This window comes from Rana temporaria, chromosome 3 (genome assembly GCF_905171775.1).
Source record: "Rana temporaria chromosome 3, aRanTem1.1, whole genome shotgun sequence".
NCBI classification, from domain to species: Eukaryota; Metazoa; Chordata; class Amphibia; order Anura; family Ranidae; genus Rana; species Rana temporaria.
In genome coordinates this window covers 410,030,941-410,058,933 of record NC_053491.1, presented here as the reverse complement: position 1 = coordinate 410,058,933, position 27,993 = coordinate 410,030,941, and the positions used below count along the sequence as shown (strand labels likewise).

The 27,993-nt window shown below is 42.1% G+C and overlaps 1 protein-coding gene across 1 annotated transcript in view; it reads left to right on the top strand.

Moving 5' to 3' along the window:
- Positions 1-576: 576 nt before the first annotated feature.
- The window catches only part of PGAM2 (phosphoglycerate mutase 2), a 34,681-nt gene continuing 7,264 nt past the window's right edge, over positions 577-27,993 (top strand). Inside the window, exons 1-2 of the mRNA XM_040346026.1 lie at positions 577-1,152; positions 9,819-9,999. Of these exons, the coding sequence (XP_040201960.1) occupies positions 742-1,152; positions 9,819-9,999 (592 nt within the window). The 5' untranslated portion in view covers positions 577-741. The remainder of the gene's footprint in view (positions 1,153-9,818; positions 10,000-27,993) is intronic.

Here is a 27,993-nt window from a genome sequence, read left to right as displayed (position 1 = left end):
ATTTAAATGACAGTCTTCCGACAGGCTTCCGACGGTCGCATACATCGCGTCACGATTTTCCGAAAGTAGTCGAACGTCGGTGCGCAGGCGCTGTATAGAGCCGCACCGACGTTCGGCTTCTTTCGGCTACACGTGACGCGATGGATGCGACCGTCGGAAGCCTGTGGGAAGACTGTCAATCAAATAGGAACGCCCAGTCCCGAAGACCATACCCGGAAGCGGCAGAGAAGATCGCTCTCTAAAGCGGTAAGTACTGCTTAGATTTTAAAAAAACTACCCGATTCCCCTTGACAAAATGAGCATTAATCTAAGGTTAAAACATTTTTTTCGGGTGAACTCCCGCTTTAAGGACAAGAATTAATGTGATTGCTTGCATGCTTTTTGCAGCATAAAAGGTAGAATGACATTTAGTTGGTATCTCTGCAGTTGTCCTGTTAAAGGTCAGCCTCAGCTGTCACTGTAAGGGTAAAGCTATTTTAGGTCATCTCTCCCCCCTTCTCTATTGCTGCCATTGGACACCTGTTGCTGAAGCTTGATTGGATACTGGGATAGTTGTCCTCTGGATATATAAGACTGATATACTAAGTGTGACTTGGGGCCATTTCAGGGACCAGGACATCTGACTACTCCACATTCAAGCCACAACGTACATTTAGTGGATATTAGCCCCTTGTGATAAAAGCTGTACGCAGTTTATTTATCCATACATTAATAGTCATACACTTAGGTTCAACATCTACAATGCCTCACCGTCTAGTGATTGTAAGACATGGAGAAAGCTCCTGGAACCAAGAAAACCGGTTCTGTGGCTGGCATGATGCCGATTTGAGTGAGAAGGGAAGAGATGAGGCTAAAAGGGGGGCTGAGGCAATTAAACAAGCAAAAATGGAGTTTGACGTGTGCCACACATCAGTTCTGAAGAGGGCAGTGCACACCCTGTGGTATATACTGGAGGGCACAGACCAGATGTGGCTGCCAGTGTACAGATCCTGGAGGCTTAATGAACGTCATTATGGAGGCCTGACAGGACTCAACAAAGCAGAAACAGCTGAAAAGCATGGAGAAGAACAGGTGAAGATCTGGAGGCGATCCTTTGATGTCCCTCCACCACCAATGGGAGAAGACCATCCATACTACAAGCTCATCAGTAAGGTAAGAAACTGCAGTAACTTATATCTGCTTACTAATAGCACTCTTCACTTCTGATGCTTTCTCCATTAGACACATAAAATTGTTCTTACCCCTGAGTGATAACTAAACATTAAGGGGTAGATTCAGGTATGAGATATGACGGCGTATCTCCAGATACGCCGTCGTATCTCTGAGTGTGCGGCGTCGTATCTATGCGCCTGATTCTTAGAATCAGTTACGCATAGATTTGACTAAGATCTGACCGGCGTAAGTCTCTTACGCCGTCGTATCTTAGTTGCAATTTTACGCTGGCCGCTAGGTAGCGATTCCGTATATTTACGCGAGGACTATGCAAATTAGGTAGATACGCCGATTCAGAAACGTACGTCTGCCCGGCGCATTTTTTTACGTCGTTTACGTTAGGCTTTTTCCCGCGTAAAGTTACCACCTGCTATATGAGGCGTATCCTATGTTAAGTATGGACGTCGTTCCCGCGTCAAATTTTGAAAGTTTTACATCGTTTGCGTAAGTCGTACGTGAATGGGGCTGTGCGTAATTTACGTTAACGTCGAAAGCATTGGCTTTTTGCGGGTTAATTTGGAGCATGCGCACTGGGTTACTTTCACGGACGGCGCATGCGCCGTTAGTCAAAAACGTCATTTACGTGGGGTCATGTTTTATTTACATAAAACACGCCCACCTCTTCACAATTTGAATTAGGCGCACTTACGCCGGCAGATTTACGCTATGCCGCCGTAACTTAGGGCGCAGGTTCTTGGTGAATACAGAACCTGCCTCACTAAGTTACGGCGGCATAGCGTATCTGAGATACGCCCCCATAAAAATAAGCCATTCTACCTGAATCTACCCCTAAGGATTCACAGCAAAGTTTTTACTGTATGTCAGTGGCATTATATACAGTATATGCTGTGAGTACACATAAGGACTTTTTATATTGCATTGTAAGATTTTCACATTGGATTGTATCTAATAAAACACCTCTCATTATGGCAGCAAAAAATAGGCCCTGAGACCAATAATATTCTGTGAGATATGATAAGTTTTTAGATGATTTAAAGATGAACTCTAATGCAGCCTTAACAGTGTTAAAGTGATTGTAAAAGGTTACATTTTTTTTTTATATAAAACAAACATGTTATACTTACCTCCTCTGTGCAAGGGTTTTGCACAGAGCAGCCCCGATCCTCCTTTTCTGGGGTGCCCCGGCGGCGCTCCTGGCTTCTCCTCTTCATTGGGTACCCCCACGGAGAGCCACTTTCCACAGGGCACCTGTGTGGGGGCGCTCTCACGAGTCCCGCTGCTGCGTCCATTGGCACAGACAGCAGGATTTGACCCCGATCCCTGCTCCCGCATCACTGGATTTGTCTGGGGGGGGGGGGGGGGGCAGCTGAAACACAGAAGGTTTTTCAATTTAGAAAAACACACATTATGAAATACTTGCCTTAGAACAAAACCTTCTAGGGGCGCGCGGTGACCACTGACAGAGCTTCCATCTTCACCCAGTCTTTCTTCCGGGTTCACATGCTCGGGCCATCTAATTGGCCAAGCCGTAATGACGTCAGTGTAAATATCTCCTAAATGGTGCAGGTTTAGAAGATATTCACTGTACCTACAGGTAAGCCTCATTTTAGGCTTACTTGTAGGTACAAGTAAAAAAAAAAGAGTTTTCTACCACTTTAAAAAAGCCATAGACTATTCAATTTTCTTTCCTTCGACCAGGAGTTGAAGGAAAGAAAATCAAGCAATGTTCTTTCCTTCAATCCCTCCCATATGAGCTATTGTATTCTGACAAGCTGGTTGTACTGACAACCCAACAGGTTGGTCGTACTGAAGTTGGTCAATAGAGAGACTTCAGTAAAACCAGCTTGCCCATAGATGGATCAAAATTTGCCCAATTCAGCAGGAATTTTGATCTGTCTATTGCCAGCCTTAGACTAGAATGATTCACCTACCAACATAGGGGTTGCCTGAAGAATTCGAGAACCTATGGGTTCAATGGCCTGATACCCCAGGTCTCAGTCCACTAGATTTGGTTACTGGCAGGATGCTGTCTGGACTTGGAGCGCAGTATACTTCAAGTGGTTTTAAAGGCTGAAGTATTTTTACTTTAAGACATTCTCTGCATTAAGGTAAAAAACTTCTTGGTGCAACTCCCTCCCCCCAGCCCCAACTTATACTTACCTGAACCCGATCTCAATCCAGTGATGTGCATGAGAGCAGTGGCTCTTTCATCTCTCTCCCTCCTCACAGACTCAGAGACAATTCCATTGGCTCCCGCTGCTGTCAATCACAGCCAATGAAGAGGGAGCAGGGGGCGAGGCTGAGCAGTGCTCAGCACACAGAGCCTGCTCGAGAGCGGGCCTGCACGAGTGCCCTGTTAGCAAGCGGTTTGCTATAGTAATGTCATGAGAGGAAATCCATAAGCTGCACATCAGAAAGCAAACCCATGCGCATGAAGTGAGATGAATGCCAGCCTCAGCCCAGGTTCCAGCCGGGCCTCACTCAGCATCTTGGAGCTTAATCATGATTACGCTCCAAGGGGCGGAGTGAAACATGCTGGGGGCGTGGCCTGGCTGGAGTCTGGGCGAAGGCTGCCATTCATCTCACTTCATGCACATGGGTTTGCTTTCTGATGTGTGGCTTATGGATTACCTCTCTTGACATTGATGCAGCTTTGAGCTAGGATGAGCTCCCTGTCCCTGCATGCACTCACATCGCTCTAGTTGGACTTCATCTCTCTACCCGAGCGGCAAATCAATTTTGTCTTTTTGGCTTGGTAGGCACAGGAATGCGGGGCTCGGGGATCTGAGAAAGGGCGGCTTGGGGCTGTTCTGTGCAAAATCATTACACAGAGCAGGTACAGTGAAGGAAAAAAGTATTTGATCACCTGCTGATATTGTTTGTCCACTGACAAAAAAATGATCTGTCTATAATTTTAATGGTGAGCTTATTTTAACAGTAAGAGACAGAATAACAATAAAAATATCCAGAAAAACACATTTCAAAAAAGTTATAAATTGATTTGCATTTTAACAAGTGAAAGAAGTATTTGATCCCCTATCAATCAGCAAGATTTCTGGCTCCCAGGTGTCTTCTATACAGGTTAACGAGCTGAGATTACGAGCACTCTCTTAAAGGGAGTGCTCCTAATCTCAGCTTGTTACCTGTATAAAAGACACCTGACCACAGAAGCAATCAATCAGATCCAAGCTCTCCACCACCTGTGTGAATTCTGTGCTCGCGTCATTACCAATCATGAGTCATCATCTGTCAGCTGGCTTCCCCACTGACAGATTAATGTTAAAGAAAAGAATGCTGGCTATTGCCCAGCAATAGAAAAATAAAAAATAAAATGGCCTAGGGATTCCCACCCCAGTCCATACTAGGCCCTTTGGGTCTGGTATACATTTTAAGGGGAACCCCACAGCAAAATGTAAAAAATAATGGCGTGGGGTCCCCCCCAAAATCCATAACAGAACCTTACTCGAGCATGCAGCCTGGCTGGTCAAGAAAAGAGGGGGGAGCAAGCGGTCCTTCACCTCCTGAATCATACCAGGCCACATTTTCTCAACATGGGGGGGTGGGTGCATGTCACCATGTTGATGGGGACAAGGGCCTCTTCCCGACAACCGTGGGCTGTGGTTATCAGGTCTGCGTGTGGGGGGGCTTATCGGAATCGGGAAGCCCCCTTTAACAGGGGGGCCCCCAGATCCCGACACCCCCAATTCACCAAAAAAAAGTGTGTCAAAAGGTAAGTAAAAACAGTGAACAGTTTTTGACAAATCCATTGTAATCCACCGTCAAATACGCTGTCCGCCGGACCGAAAAATGGAAATTTTTTTAAAGACGCTTCACCTCCTCAGTGGTCTCCCAACATATGAGCTCTCTTCTGGTTGACAGCTTTTTTTATAGACAAGGGCGGGACCACTCGGGTATATCACCGTCCCCTTTTGACGTCACATGATGTCACATGTGTCAAACCCCTAGAGAGCCCATACGTCAGGAGATCTCTTAGGAGGTAAAGCATATTTTCATATTTTTTTCGGTCCGGCAGGTGGCGTGATTGATGGAGGATTGCATCGCGGGACACCTTTTTTTTTCTTTTAATAAAGGATTATTAACAGGTCTGTTTTTCTTACTTTTTGACACTTCTTTTGGTGAACGGGTACGATGTACTTGTTACCCATTTACATAGGGTGGGAGTTGTCGAGGAGAGATCCTTGTCCCCATCAACATGAGGGCATGTGGCCTGGTATGGTTCAGGAGGGGGGCATCTCCCACTTTTCCTGACCAGCCAGGCTGCATGCTTGGATAAGGGTCTGGTATGGATTTTGGGGGGGACCGCACAACATTTTTTTTTGTCGTGGGGACCCGAAGGGCCTGGTATGGACTGGGGGGGGGGGGGGGGGCGACGACTCTATGACGTTTTTTTAAAACATCTTTCTTTTTTCTATTGTCGGGCAATTTCCAGCATTCTTTTATTTAACATTCTTCTGTCAGTGGGGAAACCAGCTGACAGATGACTCATGGTTAAGGACCAGAGCGGCCGGCTTCCCAGCCCGCTGCTTAACAACCAGCTATTTCTTCACACAGAGTTCGAATCGGTCTATAATTTTTCGACCAATCTGAATTCTAATAGTTCTGAAAAGTTGGAATTCGTTAATGAATGAATGAAACACATTTTAACTAAAACTAAATGAATTCCCCACAAAAAAACTAAAATGAATTCCATAACAAAACAAAATTAGTAACATAATAAATATATCTGAAACTAAACAAATTCCCCCATTCTGGCAATTGGCAGACTCCGAGAAAAAACAATAGACAGACAGCTATACAGGTAGAGGGCCTTTAAGCTGGAGGCAGCAACTGTATTTGTAGAACTGCTGTCTCCTATGGTAACTGAACTTTGAACAGTCAGTAGAGATCCATACATGTAACTCACAGTAACCCGTTATATATCTTTTCTCACGTCTCACAGTATCCTACTGTAGATCTTCATTCACTGAGCTCCGGGTCTCTCACTAGACTTCAAGATCCAAGTCGTCACTAGATCCTCTAAACTCTTCCACAGCCAACCCGCTGTATTCTACTCAAGTGTCACCCCTGCTAACCCGCTGGGCCCTGGCCTGGCACTCGGCTCAAGCTTTCCAACCTGTTCACCATCCCCGGCTAGTGAATAAGGCTTCTCTAGTAATTCGTCAGACTTCTATAACTGGCCTCTGATAACCAGAGTGGTTGTCCCTTAATGGCGACTGTGTCTCCTTTATCTCTGACCTTGATCCTCACTTGCCTCTGGTAACAGAAGTGGTTGTCCCATGTGGCAACTGCTTCTCCCTCACCTCTGGCAATAATGCAGTTCCCTGTCCGGTGGAACCTCTGCAACTTGGTTGGGTTTCCAACCCTGCACTGCTTCTCTCAAATCTGGACAGGTCTCAGACAGCCTTGCAGCCTGGTGATCCCGGGAATAGGCCTCAGGTTTTCTGGCCTAGCAACCTGGAGCCTCGTAAAACACACGTCCACCTAGACAGCGGGTCAGGTGGCACAGAGCCCCGATCACCTGACTCGTCCCGAATAAATAGGCGCTCTCAGCAGGCTAAGGGACCAAAGAGACCCCTGCCAGGTGGCTGAGTCAATCTATTCCCTCCTAGTGTGGATTCCCTATGCCCTTATCATTCTACTGCCACAGGCAACAATGCCACCTAGTAACAGAAGAAAAGGTGCATCAAATCCAGAGTTAAAGATAAAAAAATAATTCCCTAAATAGCTTCCTTTACCTTAGTGCAGTCCTCCTTCACTTACCTCATCCTTCAATTTTGCTTTTAAATGTCCTTATTTTTTCCGAGAAATGCTCACTTCCTGTTCTTATGTCTGTAACTACACACAGTAATGTAACACTTTCTCCCTGGTGTGGAGAAAGCCTCTTGAGGGGGGAGGGGGCGAGCAGGAGGGTCAGGACGCTATCTACTTTGCAGATAGAGAAAGGAGCTGTGTGTTAGTGGGCGTCCTGACACTCCTGCTCACCCCCTCCCCCCTCAAGAGGCTTTCTCCACACCAGGGAGAAAGTGTCACATTACTGTGTGAAGTTACAGACAGAAGAACAGGAAGTGAGGATTTCTCAGAAGAAATAAGGACATTTAAAAGCAAGATCGAAGGATGAGGTAAGCGAAGGAGGACTGCACTAAGGTAAAGGAAGCTATTTATCTAAATTTGTTAGCAACCCTGCCTACTATCGGGGTGCTACAGGTTTTATGATTACATAGACGTCACTTAAGAGATAAAGACAGTGGTATAGGAAGAGTATGTTTCAAAGACAAATTACGTGGTAAAACATTTACTCAAAATACATCAATCAAAAGTTCTGTAGAAACCAATCAAATATTTTCTGACATTAAAGAAGCAATTAGTCTACATTACAACTGCTTAGGCAATTCATAAGCATTTGGACATTTCCCCATTAGATAACAGCCCCCTCATTTATCCTTTGGGAGTGATAAGGGCTTCTGTGAGCATAAAGAGGCTGTTAAAAGCACAGACGAACCATTGACTGCAGCAAAATTATTACGTTTAGCACATAAATGCAAAGCCAATTAAAATATGCATCTCCTCATAATGGAATCTGAGTCATAAATAAAAAGGCCATTACCAAGCATATACAGTATTCAAGTTAATTCCTCTGCACCACAAAGTTACACCAGGAGGCTCATTTAGATATCATTATTAAATGCTATTTAGATCTTGTGATTTCTGCTATGCTGCTTTGAGAAAGGCACATTTCAGCAGATTTTTTTTCTGAAATACCATTGAGCAGTGGATACACTAATCAATGTTCCATTGTATTGACTGGCACAAAATCATCTGTGAGCATTAAGACCCCTTTCACACTGGAAACGTTTTTCAGGCGATTTATCACAAAAAATACCGCCTGAAAAATGCCTCATCTGCAGTCCCAGTGTGAAAGCCTGAGTGCTTTCAAACTGGGGCGCTGCGCTGGCAGGACGTTAAGACTCCTTTCACACTGAGGCACTTTACAGGCGCTATAGCGCTATAAATAGCACCTACGAAGCGCCTCTTCTTTCACTCCAATGTGAAAGCCTGTGGCCTCGTACACACCACCGTTTTGAATGAATGAATGAATGAATAACTTGTATAGCGCAACACATGCGAACTGAATCGCCTCTGGGCGCTTTTTCCAGCCAGAGTCTGCTTGGCTGGTGCGGTCATTTTACCCCGTAGGATCGTGACACGCATTGGGACACACAGTCATACACACAGATATACATATATATACTGGGCCAATTTGGACAAGATCCAATTTACCTACCAGCATGTCTTTGGAGTGTGGGAGGAAACCGGAGTACCTGGAGGAAACCCACGCATGCACAGGGAGAACATGCAAACTCCAGGCAGATGGTGTCGTGGTCGGGATTCGAACCAGCGACCCTTTTGCTGCTAGGCGAAAGTGCTACTCACTGCACCACTGTGCTGTTTTCCTTGACAAAATCCATCAAGAAACTTGGTGGCAGAGCTTTTTTGCAGAGGAAAACGGTTGTGTGTATGTTTTTCGTCAAGAAAACTGTCGTGGATCTCGACGAGAAAAAAAGGAAACACATTCGTGTGTATGCTTAGAAACCCGCGCATGCGCAGAATAAAGTATGAGACGGTAAAAGTAGCGTTCATAATGGAGATAGCACATTTGTCACGCTTTAACAGACTGAAAAGCTTTTACTTTTACTTTTACTTAACATGCAGTAACATGAGATTAGCAAAAGCAGCCCCAAGGGTTGTGCCAGTGGAATCGAACTTCCCCTTTATAGTGCCGTCGTACGTGTTGTACGTCACGGCGTTTGAGAACGACGAGATTTTGTCTTGACAGTGTGTACGCAAAGAAAGCTTGACAAGATTCTCGACAAGCCTGACAAGGAACTCGTCGAGGAAAACTATGTTTCTTTTACGACGAGTTTCTCGGTCATGTGTACGAGGCCTGAGGGCTTTCACACTGGAGCGGTGCACTGGCAGCACACTCAAAAAAGTCCTGCAAGCAGCATCTTTGAGGCGCAGTAGGAGGGGTGTATACACCCCTCCTAGAGGCGCCCCTGCCCATTGAAATCAAGGAGCATTTAACCCTTTTCCGGCCGTTAGCGGGGGTTAAAAACGCTCCGCTAGCGCCTCTAAATCTACAGTATAATGCTGCAGTATAATGACGGCGGCTGGTCGGCAAGCGGTTAAACTTCTATAACATTTTATTTATTTTAACCCTATAATGTTGGCCTTAGGCGAAATTGCTTCTGGGTAATGTTCCAGTGAAGTTTCAAACCATTAAAATCATAGGAAGCTTGCATGATCAACTGAGTATTTTCATGATCAGAGAAATATATTGAGTACAATAAATATACTTGTAGTCCTAAAGTACAAAATGTAGTGTCTTTAAACTATTACACAAGGAAGGAGCACTGTTCCCATTCATTAAATTAGCTGCAAAATTATTATTTTTTCTAAGTTTGCTAACTTGCATTTAAAAAATGTAAAGAGAACCTGAAAGATTCCAAAAAGATTGTTATATATCATAAAATATTCTTACCAGTTGTTCATTTCCCATATCTACATTTGGATATAACTGTGTTTATGCAAATAAATACCAAATTTTAATTTTTTGTTCCTCTTAGGACAGGCGCTATGCTGGCCTCAGTGCATCTGAATTGCCATCATGTGAGAGTCTGAAGGACACAATTGCTCGAGCCCTTCCCTACTGGAATGACGTGATCGCCCCACAGATCCGTGCTGGAAAACGAGTGCTAATTGCAGCTCATGGTAACAGCTTGAGAGGTATCGTCAAGCACTTGGAAGGTGAGAAGTATATGTAATATTTTGTCTTTTTTTAGTTATCGTTAAATTAGGCCTGAATTTTAAAAACCATCTGTTAAAGAATATTTCAGTGCTGTATTACTGGACAGCACACATGCCTAAATTTTAATCCTAACTATGTTTATTCCCTGGACTAGAATTATTATTTCACAGGAAAGCATACTAAACGTGTTGTAGAATTATATTGTACATAGAATTGTCTCTCAGCACTCTTCCATCAAATCATCATACCGACATTATGAGGACATTTGAAAATAATAATGCTGTTTACTTTGAATATTATAGACCTGTGGCTGGGTGACAACACAGTGGAGAGTAGGGATGAGCTTCGAGTTTGAGTCAAACTCATGTTCGACTTGAACATTGCCCGTTCGCCTGTTCGGTGAACAGCGAACAATTTGGGGTGTTCGCGGCAAATTCTAAAAGTCACGGAACACCCTGTAAAAGTCTATGGGATAAATCTAAAGTGCTAATTTGAAAGGCATATAATGCAAGTTATTGTCATAAAAAGTGTTTGGGGACCTGGGTCCTGCCCCAGGGGACATGTATCAATGCAAAAAAAAGTTTTAAAAACAGCCGTTTTTTCGGGAGCAGTGATTTTAATAATACTTAAAGTAAAACAATAAAAGTGAAATATTCCTTTAAATTTCGTACCTGGGGGGTGTGTATAGTATGCCTGTAAAGCAGCGCTTGTTTCCCGTGCTTAGAACTGTCCCTGCACAAAGTGTAATTTTTGAAGGAAAAAAAGTAATTTAAAATAATTATCTTAGTGAATAAGGAAAAGTTGTGTTCAACTTGAAAATCCAATCATGTGCAAAAAAAACAAAAACATAATTTTTTTCTGGAACATGATTGGAGGATTCAAATTACCACATTTAAGCTAAGTTAACAGTGTCCACATCTTTTAGTAAATATAACCTTCTGTGCCTCACTTGAATAGCTCCCAACTGTCCCTGATTTTGAGGGACTGTCCCTGATTTGGACCAAAGTCCCCCTGTCCCTCTTTCCTCCTCATTTGTCCCTCGTTTTGGTCTGATCTTTATAGTTGTATATACAATGCACTAATTATCTATCAAAATGTGTTTCTCGGGGTTAAATCTTTTGTGAAGTTTCTAAATTGCAGCATTTGTAAATTCCAAAAGCCAATATAAAAGGAATAGCAGTGGAAAAAAAGCGCTTGTGGGTTTAACTAATATTTTTTTTTTAAATCTCCTTTAATTGGGGCATGGCAGGTGATGTGTCCTAATGCCCTGTACACATGATCGGTCCATCCGATGAAAACGGTCTGATGGACCGTTTTCATCGGTTAACCGATGAAGCTGACTGATGGTCAGTCGTGGCTACACACCATCAGTTAAAAAAACGATCGTGTCAGAACACAGTGACGTAAAACGACGTGCTGAAAAAAGTTCAATGCTTCCAAGCATGTGTCGACTTGATTCTGATCATGCGTGGATTTTTAACCGATGGACGTGCCTACACACGATCGGTTTGGTCCGATGAAAACAGTCCATCAGACCGTTCTCATCGGTTTGACCGATCGTGTGTACGCGGCATAAGCCTGCATACTTTTGCTAATAGATGTACCTCATTCCCATCCCAGAAATTTGGGAGGTATGGACTTGGCAACTAAGTTATCATAGCATTGTGCACAGAAGCCAACCATATTGCTTGATGTACAGATTAAGAGTAGAGTAATACTGAATATTAATTATTATTGGACATGAAAAAGCCATTCAAAGAAACCAGCAAGATACACTTTTTGCATCTGAAAAAAAAAAAAAATGTATACATGACTGAGTCTCCCAATGTACGTGCAAAGCACTTGTAACTAAAATATAAAGTCAATTCTTGCCTTGAAGGACACATATAAATAGTGCACATTGTTGGGCTGCGAGCACCTCTACCATGCCAGTTTTAGGTATCTTGTTAGGTCAGACCCTGTACACCCCCCCTCAGCTGGCTGGTTCAGTTACTCTGACCTTTTCACAATGACCTTACAGCGACATTTCTGAAATGACCCTATTTTTGGAATGCCATTAGTGTTAGAATTAAGTATATCTAACCTCCTGCCATGCTGAATTTAGTCCTCTTCTATCCAGCTACTGCAAAACCTTTCAACTGCCTTCACATAACTTTTCACAATTTACATACATTTTCTATTTAAACTAGAGATTGGCAACACATAGTGTTTCATATACAGTATGACATGTTTCCACATTCTGGTCTGCCATGTTTGAAATATGTTTATGTTGTAAAACAAATTGAGAATCATTTATCGTTTTCTTTCCACTTCACAATTATGTGCCACTTTGTATTGGTCGATCACAGAAAATCCCAATAAAATACATTTACATTTTTGGTTGTAACATGACAAAATGTGGAACATTTTTCAAGGGGTATGAATACTTTTTTAAGGCACTGTAATGACTTCACTACTTTCTGAGTCACTGACCAGGAAAATACATGCATCCAACAAAGTCAGAGAGAAATCACAAATACTAATGTACAGTACATACTGGATTCAGATCAGTGTTTCAGAAAGCAGTGAAGTCATTGTATTGGCATGACAACCAGGCAAACTTCTTTTGTTGCCAGGGCTGTTTTTGTGGGGGGTTACACATAGGTTAAATGCACATTTAGGTCTAAAGATTACCTAAAACCTTATATATTTTCTAAAATCAGAGAACGTGGAGAATAAATATATGGTAGTTTCAACTTTTTATGTCACAATGTATTAGTGCACCAGTTTAGCAAATTTTCAGGAAAAAAAAAATAGTTTAAAATTTATTTTAGTGCACACAAGCGCAATACAATTCCCAATTTTGACAAAATATAAATAATAAGGTTGTGCTGCGTAAATACATACTAAACATGTAAGTTCCTAAAATTATGTGCGCCCGTGAAATGGCAACAATTTCAGTACTCAAAATTATCTATAGGCAACATTTTAAGGGTAATTTTTAATCGATTCGTGAATAATGGACTGAAAAGTATTGCTCTTACTCTGGCGTGTGCAGCAATACATGACATGTGCAGCACAATCATCGCTTTCCGATATAGCCAAATCTTATCACATGAGTTTATGTATGTATGTATGTGTGTGTACATGAGGACAGAGACAGTTTAAAAAAATTATTTTATGTCCCTTTTTTTTTACATGTTATCACATAGGGAACCAATAGTGTCCTATGTGATAGTAAATATATACTGTAGCGACTGGTTCACATTAGCTAGTGGCGCACAGTTTATGCTCCACTAGCTGCGTTCCTGGCCAGCGCACTCAGGAAATGACAGCGTTCGTGTGTATGCTTAGAAACCCGCACATGCTCAGAAGGGTGGCGCCAGTGGAATCAAACTTACCCTTTATAGTGCCGTCGTACGTGTTTTGCGTCACCGCGTTTGAGAACGACGATATTTTGTCTTGACAGTGTGTACGCAAAGAAAGCTTGTCAAGATTCTCAACAAGCCTAACAAGGAACTCGTCGAGGAAAACGTTTCATTTACGACGAGTTCCTCGGTCGCGTGTACGAGGCCTAAGGATGGCCATAGACGGTTGGAATCTCAGCCCATTCAGCAGGAACCGAGATTTGAATTGTGTGTGGGCCCGCTGAATGTACCAAGTTGATTGATCAATCAACTTGGGTACAACCAGTTTGCCGGATTCACTTCCAATTTTCGCTAGTGGCTGCTATAGCCGCTAGCAATAATCACTGTCTTCTCCTGGCTGGGACGGATTCCCCTCCCCACCCACACCAGGAGGATTCCCCTGTCAGTACTGTCTGTGTAGATGGGGAAATTGGCCAAATTTCTTTCCTTTCTTTCCTGCAAATCCAACCACTAAAATCTCCCGTTTTTTAATATGTTAATATTGAAAAGTCATTTTCAATATTTTTAAATCTGAAGCTTTTCCTAAAATATAACTGGGTATACCTACTATGAAAGTCCTTGTAATTAGGATCTAGAAACTACAGCCAGCCCCTTGGTATCCATTCGTCATTTTGATTATTTTGTACAAAACCGTAAAACTGCCCCCATAGAGATAATAGTGTCAACATGCAGCACCGGGCTGTTACCCAAAAAAACTGTCTGTATTCACTATTTGTGCTTATTTTTGTTTTAGTCCTATTGATGAATTTTGCCCACATTGAATCACTAACAGCTGTAGACCAGGTGTAGGCAGTTATTAGGACAACAGCTGAAAAATAACTTACTTGATAGAAGGTTTTCATACTCTCTCATACAACCAGCTGAACAGCTGCTTAAAATCTGCTTAGGGTGAGCTCACATGGGTTCTGATTTTTCAGCATGCTTAATTGCTACCGGGAAGAAAATCGCCATTTCACATCTGTTTACGGAGAAACGGTGGACAGCTGTTTCCATTAAAATTTTCCTACATAGAAGCTCTAAGCACAAAAACAAGCTATTTCAGTAAAAAGTGCGAAGACAATGTGTGAAACGCAGAACTCATGGTCATCTTGTTCTGTTCTACCTGATAATTTGCTATGGATTAATGCACTATGATTATTACTAAAAAATGCGCAGAAGAAGACACTTTGCCCAGCTCTTTTGTAGATATAAGAAAGAAAAAACACGTTTCGTTTATGGAAATTGTCCTATCTAGCTGTATCTTATTTGATATAGTATGACATGGCCAACATGATTCATTTGCAGGGGGTTCTGGGTACAGAACAAGAGGTTTTTACAGTTTAGGTGACATTCACTCAATTTCTTACTTACCTTACTTACACGCAGGGGTCAAGTCCTGGGGAAAAAAGTGTGGGAACTCCCACCCAAGATCCACTCCACCACCAAAAAAAAATAAAAAATTATATGCTCATATGCATAATTACTAAACCGCATTTGGTTTTTTCGATCCACTGTACCTTAGTAATCCTTTATGTTACTGGCCGCTTCCTGTATATGGATTCATCGGGTAGTGGGAATTCCGTCACTTCCTCGATGCCGCAATGTCTCCTGGGAGCTTCTGTCATTGTTCCCAGGAGACATTGCGGAGGTCTGCCGCGAGTTATCGTGGGATTTAGAAAGAACTTGCTCCCAGGAGACATTGCGGCATCGAGGAAGTGACGGAATACCCGCACACTACCCGATGAATCCATATACAGGAAGCGGCCAGTAACATAAAGGATTACTAAGGTTCCCCTGCCCCTGACAGTGACTCGAGCTGGGCATCGCCGCTTAGTGAAGGATTGGCTCGGGCGGCTCGGCTGCTCTCGTCCTGCAAAGGGAACTGCGTTCCTGCTGTGAAAAAAGTGCAGGAACTCCGTTCCCACGCATTCCCGCAGGACTTGAGCCCTGCTTACACGCCAAAAAATAGAGCCCTGTGTGAGTTGGATACTCATGGAATACTCACAATGTAGAGTAGGTCAAATAGGCATTGGCTGTAGGGATGAGCTCCGGTGTGTTCGCACACTTCACGTGCAGAGCCCGCCAGGAAGTCGGCACGGCGCTGCGCTAATCACAGGCAGGGAGACATTGTCCCGATGCTCGGCTGCAGAGATCGGGAAATGTCTCACTGCCTGTGATTAGCACAGCACAGTGCCGACTTCCTGGCGGGCTCTGCATGTGGAGTGTGCGAACACACCGGAGCTCATCCCTAATTGGCTGCAAACGCTGATTGGATGCTGATCACCAGCTGTTTTTCCAGCATGCCCATTCAACAACAGCAGCCTGGCCAACTTCTGTCGGACAGGCTGCTGTAAACACAGGCCAAATCTCGGCCAGTTTCTGATGAACTGGCCGACGTTAATATCAGGCTTTAGATTAATCAGTTTGCAGAACAGGTTGCTGTACCACAGTGAACTGGATCGGGACATGATTGCTACTTAGTTAACATGCAAGAAAGCTTGGCTTTGGCTTAGGTTAAGAACATTATAAAAGAGTAGCAGTCTCTAACCATCTTCTAAAAGGTGACAACAGTCTCTAGTAGTGTACCGTAACTTTTTAAACATGACGGCACTCTCTTACAATCTTTTGTCCCATGCATAATCTTTATAATATGCGTGTATAAAAGGGTAAAACTGAATCTTGGTTTGGAGTTGTGTGTACAACACAGTGGGGTTGATTTACTAAAACTGGAGTGTGCACAATCTGGTGCAGCTCTGCATAGTAATCAATAAGCTTCCAGGTTTTATTGTCAAAGCTTAATTGAACAAGCTAAAGTCAGAAGGTGTTTGGCTACCATGCACAGCTGCACCAGATTTTGCACTTTCCAATTTTTGTAGAGCCGGCTATAGACGGTTCAAATCTCAGGAGGTTCAGCAGGAATCAGCCGAGATTCAAACCAGGCTGAATGTACCAAATTGATTGATCAATCAACTTGGGTACAACCAGCCTGCCGGATTGGCTTGCAGTTATCGCAAGCGGCTACTATAGCCACTTGCAATATTCACAGAAGACAATTGCTCAGCAGAAGGGATTCCCCTGTTAACACTGACTTTGTTGATGGGGAATCATAGGAATTTTTTTTCCTGCAACCAAATAAATTTGCACCGTCTATGGCAAGGGTCTCAAACTGGCGGCCCTCCAGCTGTTGAGAAACTACACGTCCCATGAGGCATTGCAAGGCTGACAGTTACAAGCACAACTCAGTCAGGCAGAGGCATGATGGGACTTGTAGTTCCGCAACAGCTGGAGTGCCGCCAGTTTGAGACCCCTGGTCTATGTCCTGCCTGAATCAACCCTAGAGGGTCAAGGTAGGTTATCAGTACTAGCATGTTAAAAAGAGAGTTACCAAGAGGAGTATTGGTGTGTAGAGATCAATAGATATCTAATTTAAAAAACAATGTGGACTCTGCCCATAAGGGAACTATCATGTTGTCTTCAGTTGCACACTGTAGATTGTAGCTCATTGTGACTGGTTCAGTAAACATCAAATCATATCTGGAAAAACTGCAGGGGCAAGTGGCACAAGTGGCCCAGATAATCAGAGGTCGCTAAGCTTGTCCTGCTGTTACATACATCATTCAACCTTAAGCCTAGGTTCATACTGGGCTGCGGGAGTGAAGCCGTGCAAGTTCAGCTGAACGATTTCACTCCCGCTGGCAGTCCCGATTTCGTCCACGATTTCAGAGACATCTGTGCAGTTTCTGCACAGATGTCAATGTAAATCGCGGCCCGAAATCGCAAAAAGTAGTACAGGAACTACTTTTTGAAATCGGTGCAGCGCCGCAGATGCGACGTCGCACCAATTAGGACGGTGCCATTGCCGGCAAATGCCGCCGATTTGAGATGCGATTTGACATCTCAAATCGCATCTCAAATCGCACCAGTGTGAACCAGGCCTGAAACACATTTGCTATTGAAAGGGTTGGGGACCTTCGACATTCTCTGTCACTTACATATAATATAATTTTAACAGCTCTACCCCAGTAATTTGACAGAAATTCACACCTTTTGCACAAGAAGCTGTCCATGCGGGGAGAACACAGTGATTATTGCTAGCGGCTATAGCAGGTGCTGGCAATAATCGCATTTCGAAAATCTGACATGCTGGTTGCACATTCAGACTACCCATAGATGGTTCAAAACTGCTGAATGATCGATGGCCACTTTAGTCGTGTGGCTATAAATCCCAGTGTATGTTCCTGATTCTTATTAGCACTGTGGAAGTGGCTTAGATGAGCAACAAAATCTTTTTAACTTACAGATCAAGTCAAGTTGAATGTAATTTAACTACTATACTACTACTTTACTGGATATTGAATTATAATGAACCTGACCTAGCCTAGAACAACAGAGCTGAAGTACAGACTTTGTCTGGTGTCTACAAGTACCTCTGTATGTCTTCAGATCAATTCCTTTGTTCCTCTTGAGCCCCCCTGATCCAAAACCCAGGAAGTACATAGAGATAGGGGCGTACCTACAGGGGGTAGTAGTTCAATTGCGAGCTGGCTCTATGCTGCAAGGGGCCTGTGCAGCCTCCCTGAATGTCTAGATAGGAGGAGTGGATGGGATGGCTGCATATAGAGGAATCGATCTCTCCATTTTCCCCTGCAGCCGCCAAATGCGTGGATCTCAGGGGGGCATCCCCAGGAGGATTTGTCCCCATGGAGGTAACACAGATATCCCATGTTTTGGTGAATTTCCCAGGACAACCCCTGGACTCATAAGTGAACTTATACAGCGATATTGCTGAGTTAACCAGAGCTATCCAAAACTCGAGAGTAGGTGCCAATGGGGATTTTCATTTCAGCAGCATAGCCTTGCGGGCGTAAAACAATAGCAACCTTATCAGTGTTCTCATCGCTCTGGACATCGCCGTCAGTGGTACCGAGATCATAGTGCACTTTTTAATGCACTCAGTAACATCTTTCCAAAAGGATTGGACCATTGGACATAACCAGAATACATGTATATACATTGCTGGGTTTTCTGGGAAACATCAGCATTTAGCTGGAATGTTTGGGTAAATCCGATGCAGTTTTGCAGGGTGATATATACCCTGTGGAGTATTTTAAATTGGATTAGTCTGTGTCTTGCTGAGACTAGTTGTTGCATAGGCTATTCCTAGACATCCTCCCAATCCATATCCGAGACCTCCATGCACCAGGAAAGGAAGTCACCGCTCCAGGTGGATCTTTAGCAGACAATTGGAGGAACCTCCCAGGAGTCCAAGGTGCTGGCAATGCACTAGGCAAACATGGAAAACATGGAAATCGATGGACAGCCGCACTCCGGATAAACTTGAGAAAGTTGTCTTTATTGATAAAAGTAAGACATGTACATCCAAAGATACAGTCACATGAGGGGACAGCCGACGCGTTTTGCACACAGTTAGTGCTTAGTCATGGCTGGTCCATGCACCAGCTGGCCAGCAGTTTGTCAAGGCCATTGTGAATAGATGGAAGAAGAGCATTGTATATCGTGGATAGGGGTTTTGAGTATTGTTCCACCTTAAATTTTCAGGATGGAGGAGGGCTTATTTTTTTTTCTTGTAAGGTTGCTTTAACTGACATCATGTGCAGATAAAGTTGAAATGGATGAAAATAATGATACAAAAGTAACAATATGTTATATTGTATCTTTCTGTAGTCTGAGCAAGTATTATTTTGAAACACTGTCTGGCTGCTTTTTTAACAGTAGAAAGTGACAACTTTCTCTGTGCACACAACCATGCCGGTGACTTGTCCTCAATGTTCCCCTATGGGGGAAGTTCCTCCACTGACTGCGCAGGCGCAAACTTCCCGACGGAAATCCCCGAACCTCGCCCGGCATCCAGGCTCATTCTTTAACATCCCCGTGGATTGGAGGATGTTAAAAAAAGAGCCAGGAGGCCGAGCGAGCGAAGCGAGCCGTCCGAGCGCAGCGAGGACGTGAGGCCGACTGGCCACTTTCCTCTAAGTCCACGTCGCCCTGGATGCCGGCCGTCAGCAAGTTTGCACCTGCGCAGTGCTTGAAGGAACTTTCCCGATGGCTGGAACCATCTCTGCGCATCAGTTCGCGCATGCGCTGGAACTTCCGTGATACCTGGAACCAGCACGGCAGATCACCGGCTTTGATCAATCAATCATTGGCTAGTTGTTTACTGGAAGGGAGGGGGGCTCCTGGCAAACAGGCAGAGAGACTGGAAGTTTTTTGGGAGTGTGTAGCACAACCAAAGTCTGCAATTAGGTAAACAAATGTAAGATTTACATTATATTCTTATAATGCCTGTAGCCTATAAAATACTCCTGGGACATCAGGACATCTTCAGTGAAAAAATGACTGACTATGACCTTTATGAGCTGTTCAGCCTCTGGTTAATTTCCACAATTTATTCCATTATTATAACAGGAAATTATGGAAGAGTTCGGAGGAAGCAGCTTTGTTATAGCTGTTGCCTCTCCTGAAAAAAACACATTGGCATTCGTCAAATAATAAGAGCCAGTTATATCATGCCTTTTTTTGTATTATTCGTAGAATGCTTAATAAAATGATTTTAGTGAGCTTTACTCTCTGGCTCAAATGTCTTGTTCATGACCTTTTTCTTGCAAAGCTTTCAATTATGGCTAAAATCAATTTTTTTTCCTAGGCAGCAATTCATGCTGGACAAAGGCACAATATTATCCCGTCTTGTTTCACTGCAGATCAATGATGTTTTAAACTTGATTTAGTACACTAGAATATTACATCTCTGTCCGGAATATGTACCCAAGTGGGAGCATCTGATGGGTTTGCAGCAATGTTTTGTTTCTACAGTAAATTCAACATAACAATTTTTATTATTTATTACATTTTAAAATAATGTGCAAAAAATGTAATGTCAAGAGGTAGTTGAAAATAGGTGGACCAAAATGGGGGAACTCTGCATGCTTTGGCCTTGGTGAGCAGATTAACAAAGTTGGAAAACAAAGCACTAAAAGAGGCTATAAAAGGCTACTTTCATACTAAGGCGCTTTTTTTAGGCGATATAGCGCTAAAAATAGCGCCTGCAAAGTGCCTCTCCTCTCACTTCAGTGCGCTGGCAGGATCCTCAAAAAAGTCCTGCAAGCAGCATCTTTGAGGCACTGTAGGAGCGGTGTATACACTGCTCCTACAGCGCCCCTGCCCCTGAAATCAATGGGCAGCGCTGCCCCTGCAGCAGCACTTTGCGGGCACTTTTTAGCAGAGGTTAAAAACGTCCCGCTGGTGCCCGAAAAGCATTGCAAAAACTATGGTAAATCGCCGCGAAATTTAGCGGAGCTTTACCCCCGACACCCGCCCGCCCCAGTGTGAAAGTGCCTAATATATATATTGTAATTATTATGTTTGGAAACACTTGAATCAAGCCCAACTCTAGAAATCATTCCAACATTTTCTTAAGACTAATGGCACAAGTTTTTAATTACAGTCACGGATTTAGTTTGCTGCATACATTCGGAAGATTCAAAGCTAAAGGGTAGTATTTGGAGCACCCTGTACTCTTAGCTAAAGTGAGGCCCATATATGAATTGGGGCTTGGGTCAAATGGGCCTGCTGCTCTCCATCTCATAGGGACGGCTACTTTCCCTTTGCTTGCTTGCCTATTCATGACGCAGTAAATATGGCTATTGCCACACCTAGGACATGCATCCAATTTCTGACTTTATACATGAACAAGAACATTGTTGTTGTTCAGTCATGTAGTCGTGTCCAACTCTTCGTGACCTCTGTCCTCCACTGCCTCCTGGAACTTGCTTAACTACATGTTCATTGTTTCAATGATGCGATCTATGTATCCATCTTGATTTCTGTCATTCTCTTTTTTCCTTCCATGTTTCCCAGCATCAGGGTCTTTTCCAAATCCTCTGCAGCAATGCTGGCAGCACTCATACATCCATTTCCAAAAGACAACCTCTGGATATGACGCCGAGCACGTGTACTCAACTTCTTTGGTTGACCATGGCGAGGCCTGTTCTGAGTGGAACCTGTTAAACCGCTGTATAGTTTTGGCCACCGTGCTGCAGCTCGGTTTCAGGGTCTTGGCAATCTTCTTATAGCCTAGGCCATTCTTATGTAGAGCAACAAATTTTTTTTCAGATTCTCAGAGAGTTCTTTGCCATGAGGTGCCATGTTGAACTTTCAGTGACCAGTATGAGACGTTGAGTGTGATAACAGCAGATTTAAACACACCTGCTCCCTATTCACACCTGAGACCTTGCAACACTAAGAAGTCACATGACACCGGGGCGGGAAAATGGCTAATTGGGCTCAATTTCTCTTAGGGGTTTACTCACTTTTGTTGCCAGCGGTTTAGACATTAACAGCTGTGTGTCGAGTTATTTTGCATTTTTTACATTGTAGCAAAGTGTAATTTCTTCAGTGTTGTCACATGAAAAGATAAAATAAAATATCTACAAAGTTTTGAGGGGTGTACTCACTTTTGTGAGATATTGTACATCCTTCTCGCACTCTCAATTTTGAACCAGTTAGTTTAACAAGAACATACTTACACAAATAAATATTCATTGTTGTAAGACAAATTAACTACATGATTTTTGTGTTCTTAAAAAAGAGTTTCCATCCAAAAAAATTTTTTTCATTATTGTGCTCATTAGACCAAAAAAAAAAAGAAAGAAAATGTTTACTCATCTGGAAATGCCTGTTGCTATGCTCCCCCGCAAAATCTGCCTTTGGAATCACCTAAGATTCTGACATCATCTCCCTCTAATGCTCCTGGGAAATGTGTCATCATTTCCCAGGATGCAGTGCGCTACCCAATTATCACTCCCCATCCAAGACTTCCAGGAAGTAAGTGCCTGTAGGCTTCACAATGCCCACAAGCAAAATGACAACGGTGTGGACATAGTTTTATCAACTATCTTTTTTGAATAACTATACGGAGCGGCGGCGGATTGTAAAATAGTAAGTGACTGGATTTATATTATAAAAACGCATGATGAAAGGACATACATTTAAAAAATGCTGATTGTGGTTGGAACCCCGCTTTAAGTCACAAATCAAATTTAACCTATTTTTTTCTGTCAGGTATTATTTTAAGTCACTTAAATTATATATTTGTTTCTAATTGCAGAATCAAAAACACTTTTTTTTTTCAAATGCTCATACTTCTTTTACCCTGGCCTGACCTCCGCACAGCCCTTCCAACATTCTGAAGGTCATTCTGTTACTATTCTTAAATCACACCAATTCTAGAGGTCCATAAATATCCTCAGCTGCTTTTCCTGGATTCTCTCTGTTCACACTGCCACCTTGTGGTTTGCTAGGGTACTGCAGATTACAACTGCAATATGACAATGCGTAATCACTAAGGATGCAACAGAGTGACACAACTAACATTCATCATATTGAATAAAATAATATCTTCATGGCTATGGCGTATTGCACTCCCAGCAAAATGTCTTCTTGATGTTTTCCACTGTAGTCCACAAGCAAATCTCTGTCTCAGAGCTTTTACATGTCCCAAGGCATATTCATATATATATATATATATATATATATATATATATATATATATATATATATATATATATATATATATATATATATATATATATAAATATAAATATATTTATATATAATATTCACGTACAATTAACATCAGTCAAAGAAAGGCTTAGGGCAATTATGGGGCAAACCTTAATCTATGACTGCTCCCTATCTAGCCACATATTACTTACCACTACAAAGGGTTTAAGACATTTACAAAAAAAAAAAATACCAAGCCTCACTGTTGCTGACTAATCTGAAACATTTAGGCATTTCATGTGGGTGACAGCAGAGGTGGCCATATGATAACCACATAAATGGGCAGCTACTGTCATTGTAGAAATTCATTTTTCACTGGATATTCATATCTGATCATTGAGTTTTCTGGTTCTAAACCAGTTCTAAAACTCCCTTATCTGTCAAATAATCAATCTGTGTTTGAACTTCTTTAATGCATACTTGCTGAAACTATTTCCGATAAATATACCTTACAGCCTCTTTTGTATATTGATAGCAAAAAATAAAACCGATAATCTAGAGGTATTAAAAAAATGATATGATCATATAGAAGAGCATGTGGTTAGATGTCACACATACAAATCACAGTTTGAAATAACCATATATGGATGGTGTGATAATAAAATACTGGATTTTATGTTATGAAAGGGCATATTTTTTTTTCTTCTGGTATTTGATCTTTTCAACATGGCTTTCTACATTATTCTGCTTTTTGGGCATTTCTTTTGATGGGACTTAAGGCCCTGTTATACTTGGTAATTAAGTGGTTTCAAATGTATAATCTTTCTACATATGGTTTATATTTTGAGAAAAATATATATTTTTTGTAAATTTAAGCCATTGTCCTCATAGACACACACATATTCCCTTGTGTGCTCTCTTTTATATTGTTAATTAAAAGATTTGTCACTTGCTGAGACTTGATCGTATGTACAGACACTTGAACATAGGTTGCATAGTTAATCTTCTTTTTTTTTTAATCCATAAAAAAGGTTTATTAATATTAATGATTACAATTTTTTTATCAAGCGTATTACATGTCATACAATGAATATTGTACATCAGGGTTAAAAACCCTCATCTCAGATTGTAATAAAATGGAGAAAGTAATAAAAAGTAATAACATATTATAGAGCAACAACTGGTTGGTGTGTCATATTAGGCCCCGTACACACGACCGAGTTTCTCGGCAGAATTCAGCCAGAAACTCGATCGGAGCCGTATTCTGCCGTGAAACCCGGTCGTGTGTACACTTTTGGCCGAGGAAACCGACGAGGATCTCGTCGAGCCAAATAGAGAACATATTCTCTATTTCCTCATTAGTCAATGAGGAAACTTGGCTCGCCGAGATCCTCGGCGGCTTCACAAGGAACTCGACGAGCAAAACGATGTGTTTTGCCCGTCGAGTTTCTCGGACATGTGTACGGGGCCTTAGAGCTTAAAAAACGTAGAATGCCAATAGTTAGCTAGAAAGGAGTAATCCTTCTAGGGCCGAAACAACTAATCGATTAATTGACAACTAATCGATTATGAAATTAATCGATTACCATTTTCATAATCGATTAATCGGCCAGTAACATAATGGGGTTAAAAAAATAAAAAAAATTGCCCTTTATTGTACAAAAATAGCAAATCTCTACGGTAAATATTAGTTTCACTGTCCCACAGTAAAAAATTAACCCCTTACAGTAGCGATTATTTGCTCTTTTTGTACTAATTTTCGTTTTTTTAACCCCATTGTGTTACTAAACATCTCAGGCCTTGGGTCACACCTTTTTCAGCTGCTGTGTATTTGGAAAGGGCAAGGACTTTTTTTTTTAATGCAAAATGGTGTTATTTTGTTTTTGTTTTTTTTCGATGGAGAAGCTGCAGAAAAACATTTTTGTGGCAATTTGTGTTTTATAATCTGCCCAACAAATTGGGCAACAAAAAATGCAAATCACAGTAATTTTTTTTTAATATAGTTATTAACCGATCATTCGATTAATCGAAACAATAATCGGCCAACTAATCGATTATGAAAATAATCGTTAGTTGCAGCCCTAAATGCTTCAGTGCATATTCAACTTTACAGGACAAAAGTACAGTCATCAACAGTTAGAACTATAAAAACATCAGTGGAACTTAAATTTATAATAATCTATCTAAAATAAACTGTGGAGGAGCCAAGCCTGGGACATCAAGCCAACATTGCCATATGGACTGGAATTTCTTGGGTGAACGTTTATGCTTATATGTATTGCTTCCCAAATGAGAATTTATTTTACCTGCTCAATCCATTGTATAAATTAACCTCTTTTGATATGAAAGTGATATGACTATATGTAATGCACACAAGCAGCTGCCATCTTAGTTCAATACATTGCCGCATACATTATATCAGTCATCTGCAACAAGAATACAACTTAATGCAGTTGGCCAGCTTAACATATGTTGCAAAAGGGGAGTAAGCTGCCAATGGATGTATAGATATCTCTCCAATAATAGTGGGTGGCTACATATCTTCACATTCATAAGTGAGTTGTTGAACCGCTGGGACCTGTCACAATATTTGACCAATGAGGTGTTTTGATTTTCTGTTTCCTAAAGCAGTTTGTTTTATGAATATTGTTAAAAAAAAATGCTGCAAAGTTTTGGAGTGAACTAAGAGAGTATTTGATCCCCTGCTGATTTTGTATGGTTGCCCACTGACAAAGACATGATCAGTCTATTTTTTTATGTTGGGTTTATTTTAACAGTGAGACAGAATAACAACAAAAAAATCCAGAAAAGCGCATTTAAAAAAAGTTATAAATCAATTTGCACTTTAATGAGTGAAGTAAGTATTTGACCCCTTCGCAAAACATGACTTAGTTCTTGGTGGCAAAACTCTTGTTGGCAATCAGAGAGGTCAGACGTTTATTGTAGTTGGTCAACAGGTTTGCTCACATCTCAGGAGGGATTGTGTCCCAGTCCTCTCTGCTGAAGTCATTAAGGTTTCAAGGCTAAAGTTTGGTAACTCGAACCTTCAGCTCCCTCCACAAATTTTCTATGGGATTTTGGTCTGGAGACTGGCTAGGCCACTCTAGGACCTAAATGTGCTTCTTCTTGAGCCACTCCTCTGTTCCCTTTTCCATGTGTTTTGGCTCACTGTCATGCAGGAATACCCATCCACGACCCATTTTCAATGCACTGGCTAAGGGAAGGAGGTTCTCGTCCAAGATTTGAAAGTACATGGCCAATCTTCCCTTTGATGCAGTAAAATTGTCCTGTCCCCTCAGCAGAAAAACACCCCCAAAGCATAATGTTTCCATCTCCATGTTTGACAGTGGGGATCGTGTTCTTGGGGCCCTAGGCAGCATTTCTCCTCATCCATACATGGCAAGTTGAGTTGATGCCAGAGAGCTTGATTTTGGTCTCATCTGACCACAACACTTTCACCCAGTTCTTCTCTGAATCATTCAGGTGTTCATTAGCAAACTTCAGACTGGCCTGTATATGTTCTTTCTTGAGCAGGGGGGCCTTGAGGGCGCTGCAGGATTTCACTCTTTCACGAAATAGTGTATTACCAATTGTTCTCTTAGTGACTATGGTCTCAGCTTCCTTGAGATCATTGCCAAGATTCTTCTGTGTATTTCTGGGCCGATTCCTCACCGTTCTCATGATCATTGTAACTCCACGAGTTTCTTGCATGGAGCCCCAGACCGAGGGAGATTGACAGTTATTTTGTGTTTCTTCTATTTGCGAATGATCGCACCAACTGCTGTCACCCTGGCCTTGGCCATGGTGGAGAGATTGGAATCTGATTGATTGATTGCTTCTGTGAACAGCTGTATTTTACACAGGTAACAAGCTGAGAAGCACTCCCTTTAAGAGAATGCTCCTAATCTCAGCTTGTTACCTGTAAAGAAGACACCTGGGAGCCAGAAATTTGGTGATTGATAGGGGATTACATACTTATTTCACTCATTAAAATGCAAACCAAATTATAACTTTTTTTAAATGCATTTTTTCTGGATTTTTTTGTTATTCTGTCTCTCACTGTTAAAACCTACAATTAGAATTATAGACTGATCATTTCTTCTCAGTAGGCAAATGTACAAAATCAGTAGGGGATCAAGTACTTTTTTCCCTCAATGTATATAGGGTTATTAATGATCCTTGATTCATGAGTCACTGTATGATCAACTTAAGCTAGATGTCTGTAGACACGTGAAGCCTCGTACACACGGCCGAGGAACTCGACGTGCCAAACACATCGAGTTCCTCGGCCAGTTCAGCCCTGAAGCCGCCGAGGAGCTCGGCGGGATGAGAGCTCCCATAGAACAACGAGGAAATAGAGAACATGTTCTCTATTTCCTCGTCGAGCTCCTCGTCGGCTTCCTCGGCCGAAAGTGTACACACGACCAGTTTCCTCGGCAGAATTCAGCCAGAAACTCGGTCGGAAGCTGAATTCTGCCGAGGAAACTGGTCGTGTGTACGGGGCCTGAGAGGGTTACTGATATAGAATATATATCATTCTAAACCTTATACTATCCAGAACAATATTAATCAACTTTCTGATATATTTTTCCTGTAATGTAACACTTTGTTACATCAAATATTTACCCCCTAGCCCTCTGGCAAGGCTATACTGTACTGTATATCTCAGGCACCGTCGACCTCATAAAACACAAATAAAAATTGCCCCCACTCTATTTATTTGTATATGATTCCAGACAAATCCTAATGATTTTAAAATAACATGGCAATACCAGTTCTGCTATAATGGGTACTCCGCATCAGCAGAATTCCTTGCACCTGTCAGCTGCCCCCATGATGGTATCCAAAGAACATGTTGACCACCTTCAAAAAAGCAAAAAAAAGCACATCAAGTTCAGTAACTGATTATACAGTATCTCACAAATATGAGTAAACCCCTCCCATTTTTGTAAATATTTTATTATATCTTTTCATGTGACAACACTGAAGAAATTACACTTTGTTACAATCTAAAGTAGTGAGTGTACAGCTTGTATAACAGGGTAAATTTGCTGTCCCCTCAAAATAACTCAACACACAGCCATTACT